The sequence below is a fragment of the Callithrix jacchus genome, chromosome 5, assembly GCF_049354715.1.
Source record: "Callithrix jacchus isolate 240 chromosome 5, calJac240_pri, whole genome shotgun sequence".
Classification (NCBI taxonomy): Eukaryota; Metazoa; Chordata; class Mammalia; order Primates; family Cebidae; genus Callithrix; species Callithrix jacchus.
Window position 1 is genome coordinate 155,562,246 of NC_133506.1, and position 16,910 is coordinate 155,579,155.

At 37.6% G+C, this 16,910-nt stretch overlaps 1 protein-coding gene across 8 annotated transcripts in view; it reads right to left on the reverse strand.

Annotated features, from left to right (window-relative positions):
- The window catches only part of SPART (spartin), a 64,947-nt gene that overhangs the window by 8,054 nt on the left and 39,983 nt on the right, over positions 1 to 16,910 (reverse strand). For all 8 annotated transcript variants that reach the window (XM_078375584.1, XM_035302486.3, XM_035302482.3 and 5 more), the window contains 6 exons: positions 14,358 to 14,555; positions 12,059 to 12,214; positions 9,003 to 9,126; positions 3,338 to 3,532; positions 1,086 to 1,244; positions 911 to 1,001 (listed from right to left, as the gene is read on the reverse strand). In XM_078375584.1, the coding sequence (XP_078231710.1) occupies positions 911 to 1,001; positions 1,086 to 1,244; positions 3,338 to 3,532; positions 9,003 to 9,126; positions 12,059 to 12,214; positions 14,358 to 14,555 (923 nt within the window). The remainder of the gene's footprint in view (positions 1 to 910; positions 1,002 to 1,085; positions 1,245 to 3,337; positions 3,533 to 9,002; positions 9,127 to 12,058; positions 12,215 to 14,357; positions 14,556 to 16,910) is intronic.

Here is a 16,910-nt window from a genome sequence, read left to right on the forward strand (position 1 = left end):
TGTCTCCAGACTTCCTGTTGGCCTTCGTGGGTACCCTCTTCTCTCAAGGATCTGTAATAAAATGCTTCTGTTATTTAATGTGTGTGGTTGTGCTGCCTTCTCTGTGTCTCACCTGAGCAACACACCCAAACCATGCTCTCCTCTTAGTCAGGGTCTCCTAGAGAGTGGTTATCTTGTTAGGAACAAACTGAACACAGGACAGACAAGAGCCTCAAGGGCGTCTGCCATGAACAAGTTCCCCGAGAGAGGGACGCCTGGTCATGGGTGTGCCAGGATAAAGAAGTATCCTGTGAAAGGCACAGTGCAAACATGATGAGCTTTTCCTCTTGAGCCACAACACAGCAGAACTAGAATTTATAGCTACTCTCCAGAGACAGACCTTGAGGCCAAATGAGAAAGGACTCATAAACTAATCAGGTGAGCATGTACGAATCATTCATTTCTGTTTGTCCATTTCTTGATATATGAAACTGAAGATACACCATCTACCCATTCCAATACAAATGTACAGTAGTAATCAAAGTCAAGTGAGATGTGACATGATTTAACAGTCTATATACAGAGTAGGCTAATATTAACAAGGGGTATAAGAGTTTAATTATAATTCAAGTTTTTTCAGGCAGGTATCACCCATCAACAACATGTAGCTAGTTAATAAAGTACACAGAAATTCCAAGCTTCTAAAAAAATTAAACCTATGCTTCACTGTAATGATGAACAAATGTAACAATTAGTGATATAAAGCAAAGTGGTAAGAATTCTATTATACTAGAAATATTATTCTATTTAAGAAAAGCAGTGAGTGAAAAAAATTATTTTATCAGATACTTAATAGAAATATCTTCACTGTCATAAATTTTTACAAATGCTACAAGAGATTTAGTCATTAAAATGATAAAATTCAACTTACTTGTGTCTGACAGTTTGTACGGTTTCTGCTGAAACATTGTTAACAATGCATTTAGCTGCACATTCCAATCCTTGCCAGACAGTTGAAAATCCTGTAAAAACAATATTTAAAAGGAAGTAAATCTAGTCCAAAGCAAGCAGACATTCCTAGTTAAAATGCTGGGCCCCTTCGTTACCTTGAACACTACTTGCTGCTACAACCATAGCACCATCCAGAGGAGATTTCCCATCTTTGTCTCTTTTAAGAGCTTCGGGAACAAGTTTGCTTCCATGCTTCTTGACGTGTGGAGCTAGTTCTTTCCCAACGCAATTTGCTACAGTGCAAACTCCATCTACTAATAAGACCATAGAAAAAGAAAACTTAGGAAAAATATATTATTCCCTTGATTTCTACCACTCATCTTGCAACATTCTTAAATGAGCATCTGAAATTGTTTTACCATATAATGTTACAATTTCTATTTAAGGATATGAAGCTTAGAGCAGAGGTCTCACTATGTTGCCCAGGCTGGCCTTGACTTGGACTCCTGGGCTCAACTGATCCTCCTGCCTCTGCCTCCTGAGTAGCTGGGACTACAGGCATGTAGCACAGACTGGCTATTTTTTAAACAATGGCTTTTGTTTGTTTTAAAGCTGTGTCTGCAGAGCCTACCAATGTTTATAACCTTGCCTCTCAGATATGCATGTTCTTGTACTTCTGCTTGAGAAAACCAGCTGCCTTTTCTTTGACTGCTACAATGCAAGACTGGTCAGTACTTTTAGTTTTTTCCAGCTTAATGTATTCACTTTTTCTTTTTCTTTTTTTTTTTTGAGATGGAGTCTCGCTCTCTCACCCAGGCTGGAGTGCAGTGGCGCAATCTTGGCTCCCTTCAACCTCCGCCTCCCGGGTTCAAGTGATTCTCCTGACTCAGACTTCTGAGTATCTGGAATTACAGGTGCGTGCCTCTACACCCGGCTAATATTTTGTATTTTCAGTAGAGACAGGGTTTCACTATGTTAGCCAGGATGGTCTTGATCTTCTGACCTCATGATCCGCCCACCACGGCCTCCCAAAGTTCTGGGATTACAGGCATGAGCCACTGAACCTGGCCTCGTGTATTCATGTTTTTCTACCAATAAATATCTCCATGATCTCAGTGAAATAACAGTAAAGTATTTAATTCTATAAAAGTAAACAATCCAAGATCTGATTCAAAAAATACTATATAACAAAAAAGATAATTTTACTAAATTTAATGATAATGCATTAAGGTCCTATCTACCCATCTCAAAACACCAAATTTCAGTGCTGTGATTCTCTAAGAGCAAGGGGTTAGAAGTATATTGCTTGGGAGGGCTGGCACCGGAATCACTAAGTCAGCTTTTCTCAAACAACAACTCCCTCTTGACCCTCAACTGCTAGGCAATAAACTGTTCTCGTTGAAAGAATATGTCGTATCCCTTAGAAGGATTCAAGGGTTCACATCCAGTTGTGCTGCATAATGACCTTTTGATCATTTCAGACATTTCGTGGTCCCATAAGATTATAATGGAGCTAATAAAGTCCCATGGCCTAGTAACATTACAGCCACCTTAACATCATAGTGCAATTACTTTGTTTTAAAAATAAATTTAGTGTGGCCCAAATGTACAGTTAGAAAGTCTACAATAGCATATAGTCATGTCCTAGGTCTTCACATTCACTCAGCACTCACTCACTGACTCACTCAGAGCAACTTCCAGTCCTGCAAGTGACATTCCTGGTTGGTGCTCTCTTAGGTTTTAAGCCATTTTTCATCTTTTATACTGCACTCCTACTGTCCTACCGTACCTCTTCTATGTTTACATGTGTTTAAATAGACAAATACTTACCTTTGTGCTACAATTTCTTATGGTATTCAGTACAGTCACATGCTGTATAGGTTTGTAGCTTAGGAGCAACAGGCTATATCATATAGCCTAGGTGTGGAGGAGGCTGTAACGTTTAGGTTTGTGTGAGTATACACTATGATGTTCACACAATGATGAAATCACCTGACACATTTCTTAGAACTTATTCCCCTCATTAAACAATACATGACTGTACATTCAGAACTCTTTTTCAAAGATACACACATTCTCCACTCCAACACATCAACACAACCCTTTAACCAGTTTCTCAAACTTTTATATGCAAATAAGAATCACCTAGGGATCTCTTGTGAAAATGCAGATTCTGAATCAGTAGGTGTGTCTGTACCTAAAATTCCGCATTTCTAAGCCTTCCAGACAGGCCCATGTGATGTTGCTGGTCTGCAGGTCCCACTATGAATAACAAAGAGAAACTGCTTTGTCCTGATTCTTTATTCTTGAGATTAAACCATCTAAATGAACATGTAGATTAAACCTGGACCAAGACATTATTTTAAATTTAACTTTAAAGAAGTAAAATTATCTAGAATTACTTTACCCAGGAACTGACTGACTTTTGCTGCTCCTCCTGTAGCTTGCTTTGCTATATAAAGTCCCTTGGTGACAGCCGGACTAACTTCCACAGGTTTTTCTTCGGGTTGAATCCGTTCTCGGAGCTTAGAAGCACCTTTCTGGATGGCTTTGCCAGTAAACTCAGCACCTTTGACTAAACCCCAACTCACCCAGGAAGCACCTTTTTAAAAGAAAATTTTAAAATACCATAATATTAGGTCTAATTATACTTTTAAACACTTTAATAACATCAACCAGCAAAAAATAAAAGGAGTTTGATAATCAGATGCTAAATGTGCCACGTCATAAACTTTCAAGCTAACTTTATACCTACAGTTTTCTTCCTAGAATATATACCTTTTCTAACTAATATATGAATACTTAGGTCACATGTCACTCAGTGACAGAGTTCTGCATTACTCTATGCTGCCACGACAACTTGTAGGTATCTCTGTATGTTACTTACCACAGTATATTACTGTTAGGTATTAACTTTGAGTTTTGGTGCCATTAAAATAGGATTTGGCTAAGGAACCCAGACACTGTTGGTCTTTTTGCCTTAGGCCAGGCACCACTTTTCCCCATGAAATCCTGAGGGAGAAAGACAGAAACATCACAAAATGGAAATCTGTTATCTCAAACACCAAGGCAGAACTCTTACTTCCTTTAGGCTGAAAGCATTAGTCAGGGGGTCCTGTTCCCTTCTCAATCCTAAACCCAAACTCTTGGATCTCAGCACCGTTTAGCTTGTTACAAGTGACATAAACATGGCAACACCCAAATGCATGAGCAGAGAAAATCTACAAGAGAAGAGAGAGGCCCAGATAATTTAGCCATTCCTCATGACAGTGGCCCAGCCCTTTGGTTTGCTTATGCTTCTCACAGCTTGAATGACAGAAGTGCTCACTAGAGGAACAGAAGGATGGAAGGGCCTTCTCTAGTGAGGACAAAAGGTCCTGAGTCAGTGGGAATGTGGGGAAAGGAAGAGCGGGAGAGGGATGAGAAAAGAAAAAATATACAAGAACAGTGTCCCCTAAGATGGGAAAAAGTACTACCCTACTTTGCAGAGACTTCCAACTGAAAAATACTTCTTTTTTAGCTAACCCTTAACAATAAGCTTTCAAAGTTAAACATATGAAATACTTAAGTGTTCTCTCAAGGTCTGTGGCATGGTTGTATATGATTACTCCAACCCATGAGTGAGCATCCAGCTATCATACCAGTTGATTTTAAAATTGGCATGTAATAAATAATTAGAAATTTTATGTTTCTCTTCCTGTTTTAGTCAACATCTCCACCTCCAGTTCCAAGCCTGCCCACACTGTCCTACCTGACAATCAACTTCTGGGGAAGTGAAGGATTCAAACCCAATCAAACAGGCGCCCATAAACAATAAAAGGCTTGAAGAAGTCATTTAAAAAAATTATCTTTTTAGATTAACTTATAAGTTGAAAAGTTATAAGAAGAAATCAGCTGAACTTGAAAACTGAGAAACTGTAAAATAAATGACAATGAAACAAAGGAGACTATAATCCTATAATGACACCACAAGAAATAAAAGGGATGAAGTACAACGATGACTGAGAAAAATAAATGGAAATGAGATAAACAAAAAGTCATAGTACTAATGAGAAATTCTAGATGCAAATAATCAACAACACATCACCATGGAAGTATACAACATACAGAAATATGTTAAAACTGTAAACACAGCAGCAGAAAATGGGGAAATACAACATTTCATTGGCAGCTACTTAGATATTTTAAATGGCATGGACAATGCAGATTTAGATTGATTCAGTTCACATTTGCATCCTATGCACTTAATTAATGCTGTAGTATGGCAGACCATGAATGTTTGTTGAATAAATGAAACACTGGCAGATGTTAAAATTACCTAACTCAAACCTAACTACTACAGCTTGTAGGACACTGTCCACTTTTACTGAACAAAAGAAAGCTATCATTTACAGTTGTTATTAAAAACAGAAGTCCCTGGCTGGGCATGGTTGCTTACACCTGTAATCTTAGCACTTTGGGAGGCAAAGGTGGGCAGATCACCTGAGGTCAGGAGTTTGAGACTGGCCTGGACAACATGGCAAAATCCTGTCACTACTAAAAATACAAAAATTAGTTGGGCATGGTATGGTGGCACATGCCTGTAGTCCCAGCTACTCGGGAAGCTGAGGCAGGACAATCACTTGAACCTGGGAGACGGAGGTTGCAGTGAGCTGAGATGGCGCCACTGCACTCCAGCCTGGGTAATGGAGCGAGACGCTGTCTCAAAAACAAAAACAAAAAAACACAGAAGTTCCAAATCACAGCTTTCTCTCCTGGCAAAAAGCTAGCTCACCTCTAAGATTACATAGAGCCCAACTTTTCTGATGTTTTAATAATTTTATCATAAGAAATATGAGTTTGGAAAACTGACCTATTTTCAGCTTTTGATATTCTTTATCTCTGGCTAAGAGCAGTGGAAAACTGGCAGAAAACTGGCTACCACAAGGCTACTCCTGAATTCCCAATCATATGACATGTATCTTAGGTTTGATGTGGTCCTCTAAAAACCTAGAAATGATTTGTCTTAGCACTTAACCATCCTATACCCATCAAAGTATAAGTTGAATATATGATTGCTTTTTGATGTTTTGTTCATTTTATTCAATTTATGCTAGAATAAAGATCTTTGTGGATCTGACAGCTGGAAGACTGTACAAGCCAATGGAGTTCCATAAAGAATCTACTGAAGAACAAGAGGACTTCTTTGTCTATTCTTTATAGACTGAATTAGCCAAAATGGAAAAGTTTTTGCCAGGGCCTAGAAGCACAAAATGGTAGCAAAAAAATATATGTAATCTTGGAGAAACTTCAGGGAGGCATCATAGTTGCCTCCCTTCTGCTCACTCTAGGCCCTTGGATATGGCGGAATAGATAGGCAGAAAGTGATCGTTCTGTCTCCATGTCAACTGTTTGCCTAGCATTCCAGAGTCCATCTGTAAATTAAATTGGGAAAGATCAGGAGGTTGAGAGGGGACAAACACTCTTGATGATCTTTTGCTATTTCCCAACCTCTAAAGTCTTTCAGAATGGTTGAAGGTAGGTTGCTCCAAAGGTAGGCTCCATCAGTCTACTGTTGGCAACCCTCTAACTCCTCACAGATTAGCTTACTAGGCACTGCTCCACTGATACTGTATAGCCCCTGACTTCTTAAAGTGTTAAGTCTAGGTTTCTCAAGCCTATACAGGTAAACTTGAAGCATGGTTGTTTTACTTTCTTCACTTTTTATATTAGGAAAACCTCAGAGTAGCTTTTAGTGATCTTTACTTATTCTTTGACAGTGGACTGGCACCAACTTTGGGCTAAGATGAATGAGCTCAATTTATATCCCTGGTTATTAATTCTGTACTCAGACTGAATGGGTCAGGTAACAATAGTCTCTTGATTCAGATCATTTTCCCTAGAGTAAATCTTTATTATCTTCTGCCCTCCCCCTTTGTTTTCCTTGTACCATAAGCATTTGATGAACTAGTTATTTATTCTACATGTTAAAAAGCTCATAAAGAGACGTATACTGATAGGCAGTTAAATGGTTTATAGTCACCAACTACGAGGGATATTACCAGAACCCCAGCCTTGAAGCTACAGGATAAAAAGGAAAAGAGGTACTGGCATTAAGAAACTGAGAGGTCTTAAATAATAAAGAAGGCCTTGGAGTGTTACGAGAACATATTTTTTGCTTGTTTTAAAATCAGGCACTGCTGAGAGTTCTTTTGAAATCTCCAAAGAGATCTCTTCCAAGGATTAACTGGCTCTACTGCTTAGCACCACTGTGTGGTCACCATGGTATCTAGGAGGCCTGAGATTTAGTGGCAGCTGGTAATTTCTAAAGATAACCACAGCGTCTCCTCTTCTGAATGTTCGTCTTTCCATATGATCCTGACATATGATCCATATGATCCCAGTGGGAAGTGGGGTCTATGTCACATTTCTTGCATCTGGGAAAGGTTGTTGCTTGCTTTTAACCAAGTGATGCTGGAAATTTCCAAGAATATGTCAGCAACGGTAATGCAGCTTCTGTCTATTCGCTGGTTGATTCACATTTGAAGCCCCAAGTCACCATATAGAAGCCAGACTAGCCTAAAGCCACCATGCTGGGTGGAGTCCAGCCGCAAGAGGCCATGTGTAGGCACTCTATCTGGCAGTTCTGGGCTTTAACCTCTCCCAACCTAGATGCTAGAGGTATCAGTATTGATCTCAGTCCTCAGCTGTCAAGTCACTAGCTAATGCTTGAGTCTTCCCAGATGAAGCCCTTAGATACCATGAAAGAGATACAAGCCATTCCTGCTGGACCTTTCCAAATACCTGGCTCACTGAATTCCGCAGAAACAAAATTGTGGTTTTGTGCCTTTGGGTTTGGGGCAGTTTGTTAGACAGCAATAGTAAATGGAACAAACTTATAGCAGTATAAACTCAAAAAACCTGGGAAAAAGACCTCTGAATTTAGTGTGTGGGGGTGACAGGCAAGTTTTCTGAATAATGGCCTCCGAATAATAATGCTTTGCAACCTATAAAGTTAGAGGGTAGGGTAGTCAAAGTGAAAAGGTTTTTCATTGCTATTTCTTTGTAAATCTCTTTCAAGGGTGAATTTTAACTAATGCAATTGCATTTGAAAATTTGGCTTTATCTTTTTGTCTTGTCTCAAGCATAGTTCTTTGGCACTAGGAAAAATATTTCATTAGTTCCTGGTAGCTAATTATTTTAGCTTGTTCGTTTTTTATGTTAAAGATTTCCTCTGCTTTATAGTACGTCTTTTAAAATGGATTTTATCGGATGTGAAAACCTGAATTGACAAGTGTTTAAATGAGTCAAGACCCATTTAATGGGGTTGTGAATTCGACTTACTGAATGGCAATTAGCAGTGTTTTTTTAAAAACAAAATAAAAGGTATAAATCAGAGAGTCACTACAGTTAAAAAGCTACATGAAAAGTTAACCGATTATAGTAGAAAGACATATGTCAATAATAATCATTCAGGTTTCAGAATAATTGATCTGAAGCCCTTTATAATCATAATTAAACACCAGACTACTTCTCAAAGGGCTTGGCTACAACCCTCAGATATTCTCATGTCTGCATTTCTGTGTAGTTAGTACAAGGCAGCTCCTTGGAACCTCTTTTATAAGGGACTAATCCCACTTATGAGGGCTCCTCCCTCATGACTTAATCACCTCCCAAAGGCCCTACCTCCTAAAACTATTGCCTCAGGGGTTAAGATTTCAATATATAAATTTTGAAGGGACACACTGACCACAGCTGAGGGATAGGGGTTGGGGGAGGATAAGAGGGAGCTTCAAAAACCAGAGGAAAGTAACCAATTTTAGATTCAGAACTATTAAGAGTTTGAAGAGGCCTAAAGCTTTTCACTATCCATTTTCCCAATAGTAAAACAGAATAACAGGCCAGGAAAAATTTATACCTGTATGACAATATCTGATATTTTAAAAGACTAGTTCCTTCTACATTTATTTCTAAATTGATTATTTAAAACCAAAATACAAAATATTATCTTTCTCAGTATTACCTAATAAACAGTTCCTTTATTTGGTTCCAAAGGCTTCATGTAAGGGAAAAAGTTAACATTAATGTAATACCTGACAAAATGTTGTGAGCAACTTTCTCACTCCATTCAGGTAATTCTTTTGGTTTTTCTTCTGCAACTGGCTCACACGGTACAATGTGACTCAGGTTAACTTCTTCACTTGAAGTATCTTTAGCCTAAATAGTAAAAATGTTTCAAAATGTGAAGAGTTAGTACTAAGGGGTGAAAATTATAAGCATTATATAATAAATATGAAGCCAACAAATACTAGATATAATTAAGGAAAAGTATCTCCAGCCAACCTAGTTACCAGTATGATCTTATAAAGCCTAATACCAGAATTGCCATGAAGTTGAAAACTGTTCTGGTCCATATAAAATCTTGACTGGTAAGATTTAAATTCCAATTAAGTCCAAAATGGATTTATCAAATCATTTAAATTGACTTTTTTCTTTTCTGGACCAGACTGATTTCCTTCAGTTAGTTATCATCCCTAGAGATCAGTGTATACATGGTACTCAGTGAGATTAAAAGATTTTTGCTAAATGACTCAATCAGTAAGCAAAGATAAACTCATAAAGTGGTTTTGGCAGAGATCAAACAAACGTCCAATTTGAAACAAGAAGGAATATATAAACACAGAATAATCTGCTATTCCATTTAAGTGGAAACGGAGAACATAGAAATATCTGTACTTTGCTAACTGAACAGCTGTTAAGAGAGCTTGGGCCAACACCCAAACTCTCAAAGCTAAATGAACTCATTCTAAAAAATAAGAAGCAGGCTAACTCAGACCTCATAGTATTAATATTACAAAATAACTTGAAATTCAAAGTGGCCAGTAATACAAAGAATGTCACATAAAATATAATAACAACATTAAACAATAGAAGTTCTACATGGAATAAAACCCATAAGTAAAATCTAAAGCTTTTAACTGCATATATTTTTTAATATCATTTGATTTTTTTTAACAAGAAATTATATTTTAAAACATGAAGTTCTAAATGATATGGAAGAATTTCCCAATATACTGTTAAGTAAAAAAGCAAAGAACAAAACATTGCTTTACATGCCACCATTTATGTTAAATATTATGTGTGTGTGTATACATATATTTATGCATAAAATATACCTAGAAGGACAATAAAAGTTAATAATTATGTGTCTGAGGCCAGGCATGCTGGCTCATGCCTGTAATCTCAGCACTTTGGGAGGCCAAGGTGGGGGAATCACCTGAGGTCAGGTGTTCAAGACGAGCCTGGCCAACATGGTAAAACTCCATCTTTACTAGAAATACAAAAATTAGCCAAGCATGGTGGCAGGTACCCGTAATCCCAGCTACTCAGGAGACTGCGACACAAGAATTGCTTAAACCCGGGAGGCGGAGGTTGCAGTGAGCTGAAATCACACCACTGCACTCCAACCTGGGTGACAGAGCAAGACTCAGAAAAAAAAAATTATGTGTCTGGACAGGGGAACTAGGTTATGGTGGAAAGGAATGGGGGCAGACTTATTTTTCACGATATAATCTTTTGTACCCTTTAACTTTGGTTTCCTGTGATTAACTATTTAAAAAAGTGTTTAAAATATATATCTTGGAATCATTTTGGACTCCCAATATCCTCATATAGCTGGTCTAAGGTATTCAACATAAACCACAGTAATACTTTGCAAATAAATGTAGGATATTCACATGATATTTATCAATTCCTAAGATAATTACTGAGCATTTACCATATGGAATACAGCAATGAATTCCAGGCAATACTAAACTGCCTGTTCTATGATACTCAAGACAATGCTGTTTTATTCATACACTTGCTTATATTACCACTTCTGCCTAGAATCCCTTTCAATTTGCTCTTCATATAGCCAACTCTCTCTTTTTTTTTTTTTTGAGGCAGAGTCTCGCTCTTGTTACCCAGGCTGGAGTGCAATGGTGCGATCTCGGCTCACCGCAACCTCTGCCTCCTGGGTTCAGGCAATTCTCCTGCCTCAGCCTCCTGAGTAGCTGGAATTACAGGCACACGCCACCATGCCCAGCTAATTTTTTATATTTTTAGTAGAGACGGGGTTTCACCATGCTGACCAGGATGGTCTCGATCTCTTGACCTCATGATCCACCTGCCTCGGCCTCCCAAAGTGCTGGGATTACAGGCTTGAGCCACCGCGCCCCCGGCCAGCCAACTCTTCTTTATCCTTCCAGACTCATCTTAGCCATAATGTCCTGTAGGAAGGGGTTCCTCACTGCTTCCCATACCACTCATCCACCCACACTTATCTATTAGGCTAGGCTATATCTTCTGTGTAATGGCAACACCAGATAGAAATGATCTCTTTGCTAATGTGTCCTTCCCATTAGACAGTAAATTCATTGAGACAAGAAATTTAAACTTTTTCCACTGTCTATGCCTAATATTCTAGCATTCAATATTTCCTAAACAATAATCCAAATATACCAGTTAGAGTATATCACATACTCAGAGCCTATGAAATGAAAGAAGAAAGTATTACTAAAAATCAAATCTCTGTCCTGTTGCCCATCCATAAAAAAAAACAAGAAACTGAATAAAAGTGTCAGAATATAAGAAAAAAAGAGACAGTAGCATATTTAGCCCCAAGCTCTTGGTGAATATAGGAAGGCAAAGAACAACACAAAACAAGTAAGAAAGTTATGTGAATCATTAATGCAAATATAAAAATCTTTTGGCCAAGTGTGGTAGCTCATGTCTGTAGTGCTACTTGTGGAGGCTGAGGCGGGAGAATCATTTGAGCCCAGGAGGTCAAGGCTGCAGTGAGCCGTATTTGCAGCACTGCACTCCAGGCTGGGTAACAATGCAAGACTCTGCCTCAAAAAAATAAAATAAAATCTCTCAAATAGTTGGGATAAAAATCTATCCCCCAAACACAGACTCTTTTAAAATAGTTTAACCCACACTTTAAAAGGGAAGTATTACAACTGATTCTAATTGTTTTTGCCAGTGATTACTCTGTTGACTATGCACAAGTTCTTTGCTTTAGTATATGGGAATATGACCATATAAATATATGAAACTGGAGAAAGGTACCATTAGAAGACGACATACACACTACTCTCTCACTTACCTTTTTTCCACGTTTGCCTTTATGACGTACATCCTTATTGCCCTGGTCCAACTGTTTCGCATCAGTGCCAGAGGCTTCTTTCAGTTGGTCAGAGGAGGGTCTACTTCTTCCAGGGATTTGGAATTCATTTTCTTCTTCTGCCCTGTTCCAGTTGGCCTAGAGAATAAAGGCTTAAGCTTAGCTCAAATCAGAATTTTTCTTAGATGACTGTCTGCCAGCTGTATTATACCATGCTCAAATGACATACTTGTTTGAATGCCAGTTTGGCAGTCTATAAATAACAACTACTTTGCTTTTTTCTCTATACTTTTGTTTTGTCTCATCACCAAACCCCAAACCTCTGAGTTCTTTGGTTCATAGCATATGCCTAAGTTTCAAAACACGAAGTATAAAAGACAACTTATAGCAGTTGTTGGTACAAGTTATCTTTAAATCAGATGCAGCTACATTTAAATTCAATTAATGAATACATTTTAGGTAACATATACAAGACAAAATGAATTTACAGGCAATTAACAAAACTCATGTCCGCTTTATTATGTATTATTGGAAGGTTAATTTTTTAATTTTTTTTTTTTGAGACAGAGTTTCATTTTGTTGCCTAGGCTGGAGTGCAATGGCACAATCTTGGCTTGCTACAACCTCCGCCTCCTGGGTTCAAGCAATTCTCCTGCCTCAGCCTCACAAGTAGGTGGGATTACAGGCATGCACCACCATGCCCAGCTAATTTTTTATTTTTAGTAGAGACGAAGGTTTCTTCATGTTGGTCAGGCTGGTCTCAAACTCCTGATCTCAAGTGATCCGCCCGCCTCAACCTCCTAAAGTGCTGGGATTACAGGCATGAGCCACCATGCCCGGCTGAAAGGTTGATTTTTAAATTTTCTATGCAGTATACACTTTGCTGAATGAATGCTTAAGAGTAAAAACAAGTCAAAATTATAGCTAGTAACTAGCTTATGTTTACAGTTCAAGTTCTGGGACAGTAAAGCAAGCTAAAGATAATATACAACCAAAAAATAAAATTGAACAGAGAAAATAAACGTACAATCTAAAAGTCTGCTTAGTTTCTTTCCTAGAGCCCAGGTATACAGGTCCAGTTAATATAGGGGTGAAGGGAGAAGCAGTTCCATCTATTAGGTCTGTGAATACTTGAGAGCATCATTTCATTCAGTTAGTAAACAGTGAAGTGAAGATGAACTCTTTTATTTGACCATATTCCTGCCTTTGCGAATTCCTCCCCACAAGTATAGGCTACATACTTCTGCATGCAGACCATGTATTTTTTTAAATAACTGCTGCTATGCTAACGTACTGGTTTGTTCACTACCAGGTCATTCTCAGGTGAATAGGGGCTGATTTTATATTTAAACCCCCCACCTTTTGTGGTCTTCTGTTCTCATACTGTGCCCATCCCACCACTTAACATAGTACCTGATTAACGAATTCCAAATATCTGCTGATTGAAGGAGAGAATAAAAGATTATACTATCATAATGCCAACCTCATTCAACCCCAGATGACTGTCAATATTCATAATCAAAAATATTTTTTCCTCTTGCTATAAGAATGTATAAATAAAGTCTCTTCATAATACTCTATTCAAATTCCCTGTTAAGCAAATATACTCTATTTCTACAGGTATGTATGTGGACAGAGGAAACATGCCAAATAAGGGAAGTTGCAGGATGATCATCTTTTAAATATTTTCTTTTTATTTGGCCTTTATTTACCACAAGAACAAAGATAATTATCTCAACCAAAACCTGTTTCTTCCTCAGAATGCCAACCTTACCCCTCAAATTATCCAACATAACCTATCTACTAAAGCTAAAATGATCTTCCCATAACCATTGAGTCCCATTAGTCCACTTTTCCAGATGAGCAGTAAAACAGTAGTGAACACAATAGCTAACATTCACAGAGCATTACTACTTGCTAACACTGATATAAGTACTTAATGTATGAATTTTTTAATTTCGCCACAGCCCAATGAGGTGGACATTGTTATAACCCCATTTTATAAGTAAATTAACGTGTAGAGAAGATCAGTAACAGCTGAGCTAAACGGCTATTAAGTGGAAGAGTCTGAATTCATATACAGGCAATCTGACTCTAGAGCTCACAACCTCAACCACTATTTACAGCAAATTCCAAGCACGTAGCTGTGAATACACAAACAAATGATAAACTTTTAGTCTCCAAACCTTGATCACAGTAGAGGTTATTACAATTTCTCTGAAAGCAGAAGTGCTTAGGTTAAAGTAGATTTTTTCACCCTAAAGATGATCACACAAGTCACCTGGAGCCGAAGGTCAGACATTTGTCTTAACAGATCCTCAAAGAGCTCTCTATCATCTTCTGGTAACTCAGAGGACAGGACGACCCCCACAAAGCATCCTGCTGCTTGTAGCATTGTATCAGGAAACATGTAGGCTCCGGCAGTACATTTCAGAACTGGCGATCTATCAGGAACTAGAGGGTATAACCAGTCACAAACCTAAAAGGATTCATTAGAAGAAAAAATATATACATACAAATGAATGAAACTAGATTTTCACTTACGTTTTGATAAAACTTATATACTAGAAAATAAACACTTCAAAGTTTAAAACATATTTTAAAAGGCTTTATAGAAACATCAACATACACAAATCCCCAGGGAAATTAATCATTTGCTAGTCCAATCTTCCTGCAATAAGGACTGTGCTAAATATGCCATGGCTCCACTAATTATAAAATCTTAAAGCTGATGGCCTTAAATAGCCCAGTGTTAACCAATAATGACTCTAGCTCTAAATAAGTAATAATCAAAGTAAATTAAGGTTTCCTTCATTATTCAAATCAGATATTCCTTTTGTGGTAAACAAACTATTTCCAGGTATTATTTACTTGAAATATTTACTGAAATAACAGTATTTACTGATTTAATGCTCATAACAATCCTATGAAATCAGTTACTATTACTGTCATTTTATGTACAAAAAAATTGAGGCACAGAGAGGTCACTTAAGTTGCTCAGAATCAACAACTAAAAAGTGGAGCTTGGATTTTAACACATGCAGTCTGGACTAGAGAGGCCAAACAATTATTTTAATTAGAAACCCAGCACTCACAGGCTGGGCAAGGTGGCTCACACCTGTAATCCTAACACTCTGAGAGGCCACTGGGGGGAGGGGGGTAGATCACTTGAGGTCAGGAGTTCGAGACCAGCCTGGCCAACATGGTGTAACTCGTCTCTACTAAAAATACAAAAATTAGCTGGGCGTGGTGGCACATGCCTGTAATCTTAGCTCCAGCTCCTTGGGAGGCTGAGGCAGGAGAATCACCTGAACCTGGGAGATGGAGGCTGCAGTGAACCAAGATTGTGCCATTACACTCCAGCTTGGACAACAGAGCAAGACTGTGTCTCAAAAAAAGAAAGAAACTCAGCACTCACTCACAACGTGGAATAATTTTTTGTACTAAACCCAAGAGAACCTGACATAACAGTAGGTTAAGTTAATGTTTATGGATTGTCTATTGTAAAATCAAAGCAAAATAACAAAAGCTCTCCTGCAACGTCACTGGGGAGGTCAGCTTGCCAGTACACAGATTTAAGCTCACATCCTGGCTGCCTTATTTCTAATGCAATACTTTCTTTGAGAAACCAAAACATAACTGTGCTCATCATTAAAATACTGTCTTATCCACAAATTTTTAACATTTGAGTAGTTATATATTTTTGTATATACCAGAAAAAATACATATTTCCCTTAATTTCAGTTATTAAGATGAAACTGACAAGTGGGATAATTTAGTGTAAAAATATAAAGCAAGTAATAGTAGCAGTGTAGAGTTGACAAAAAAAATTGTAAAAGTTATTCTAAAATAAAAGTTAGGAAAGGTTCTTTTTCTTCACTATTCCATGACTTCTCTCAGATTATCTATATCCTGGTCACCGTAATGGAACTGGAATATCCCCAAATTTTCTTTAAAAAAAATAATACTTTATAGATCTTTCCTGGGACAGGATATTACAGATAAGTGAGCTCATCCACCATAGCCTGATTTTTCCCAGTTTCATTTTCAGAGGGCAAGCTCATGTCCGATTTCTGTATAAACTAACTATAGAGTTAACAGGTTTAAAAAGTATTTGGTATTAAAACTAAAACCAAGAGAAAATGTTTTTTGGAAGTTCTAGAATTCTGTCTACCTAAAACCAAAAAAACCTTACTTTAATTTCCTATTTAGACCAATAGTGATTTTAACAGTGATTTTTAGGATAGGAAGTATCTAACTTCTAATATTCAGTTGGTTTATTAGTCTTATTTATTTATTTTTTTTTCGGAAGAAAACATTCAGTAAACATATATATTAACTCCTTTTAAGGACACACTGCTACAAATACCTGAATAGAAGCAAACGAGAGCCTGTTAAAGAGACTCAAATGAAATTTTGGGTGAACTTTTAGTTTTCATTTAGGACAAAAAATATAGACAGGAGAAAGATTAAAAACAAAATGAAAAGCACTAAGGACAAATGTGTATTGAAGTACAAGTCATTTCAACGGATGAGTGAATGTGACCCCAGTACAGTATTTCCACTATTCACTACCCCCATCTCCAGCTGCTAAGGACCCAAAGATTTTTTAATTTCATCATTGCGATGCAACACTATTAGAAATTATTATAGCTTTTATCATTCCCCACCACAAACCCTAATTAATAAGTCTACTCTTTTTAACCTTAAGTTTCCTTCCCTAAAATAATCTACAGGATTCACAATATACTTCTTGACCAGTATCAAATATTTCCTTTCAATAGAGCCCTCAAAGTGTCTTCCTCACACATCACTAGTAAGCCTCTGTCTTTAA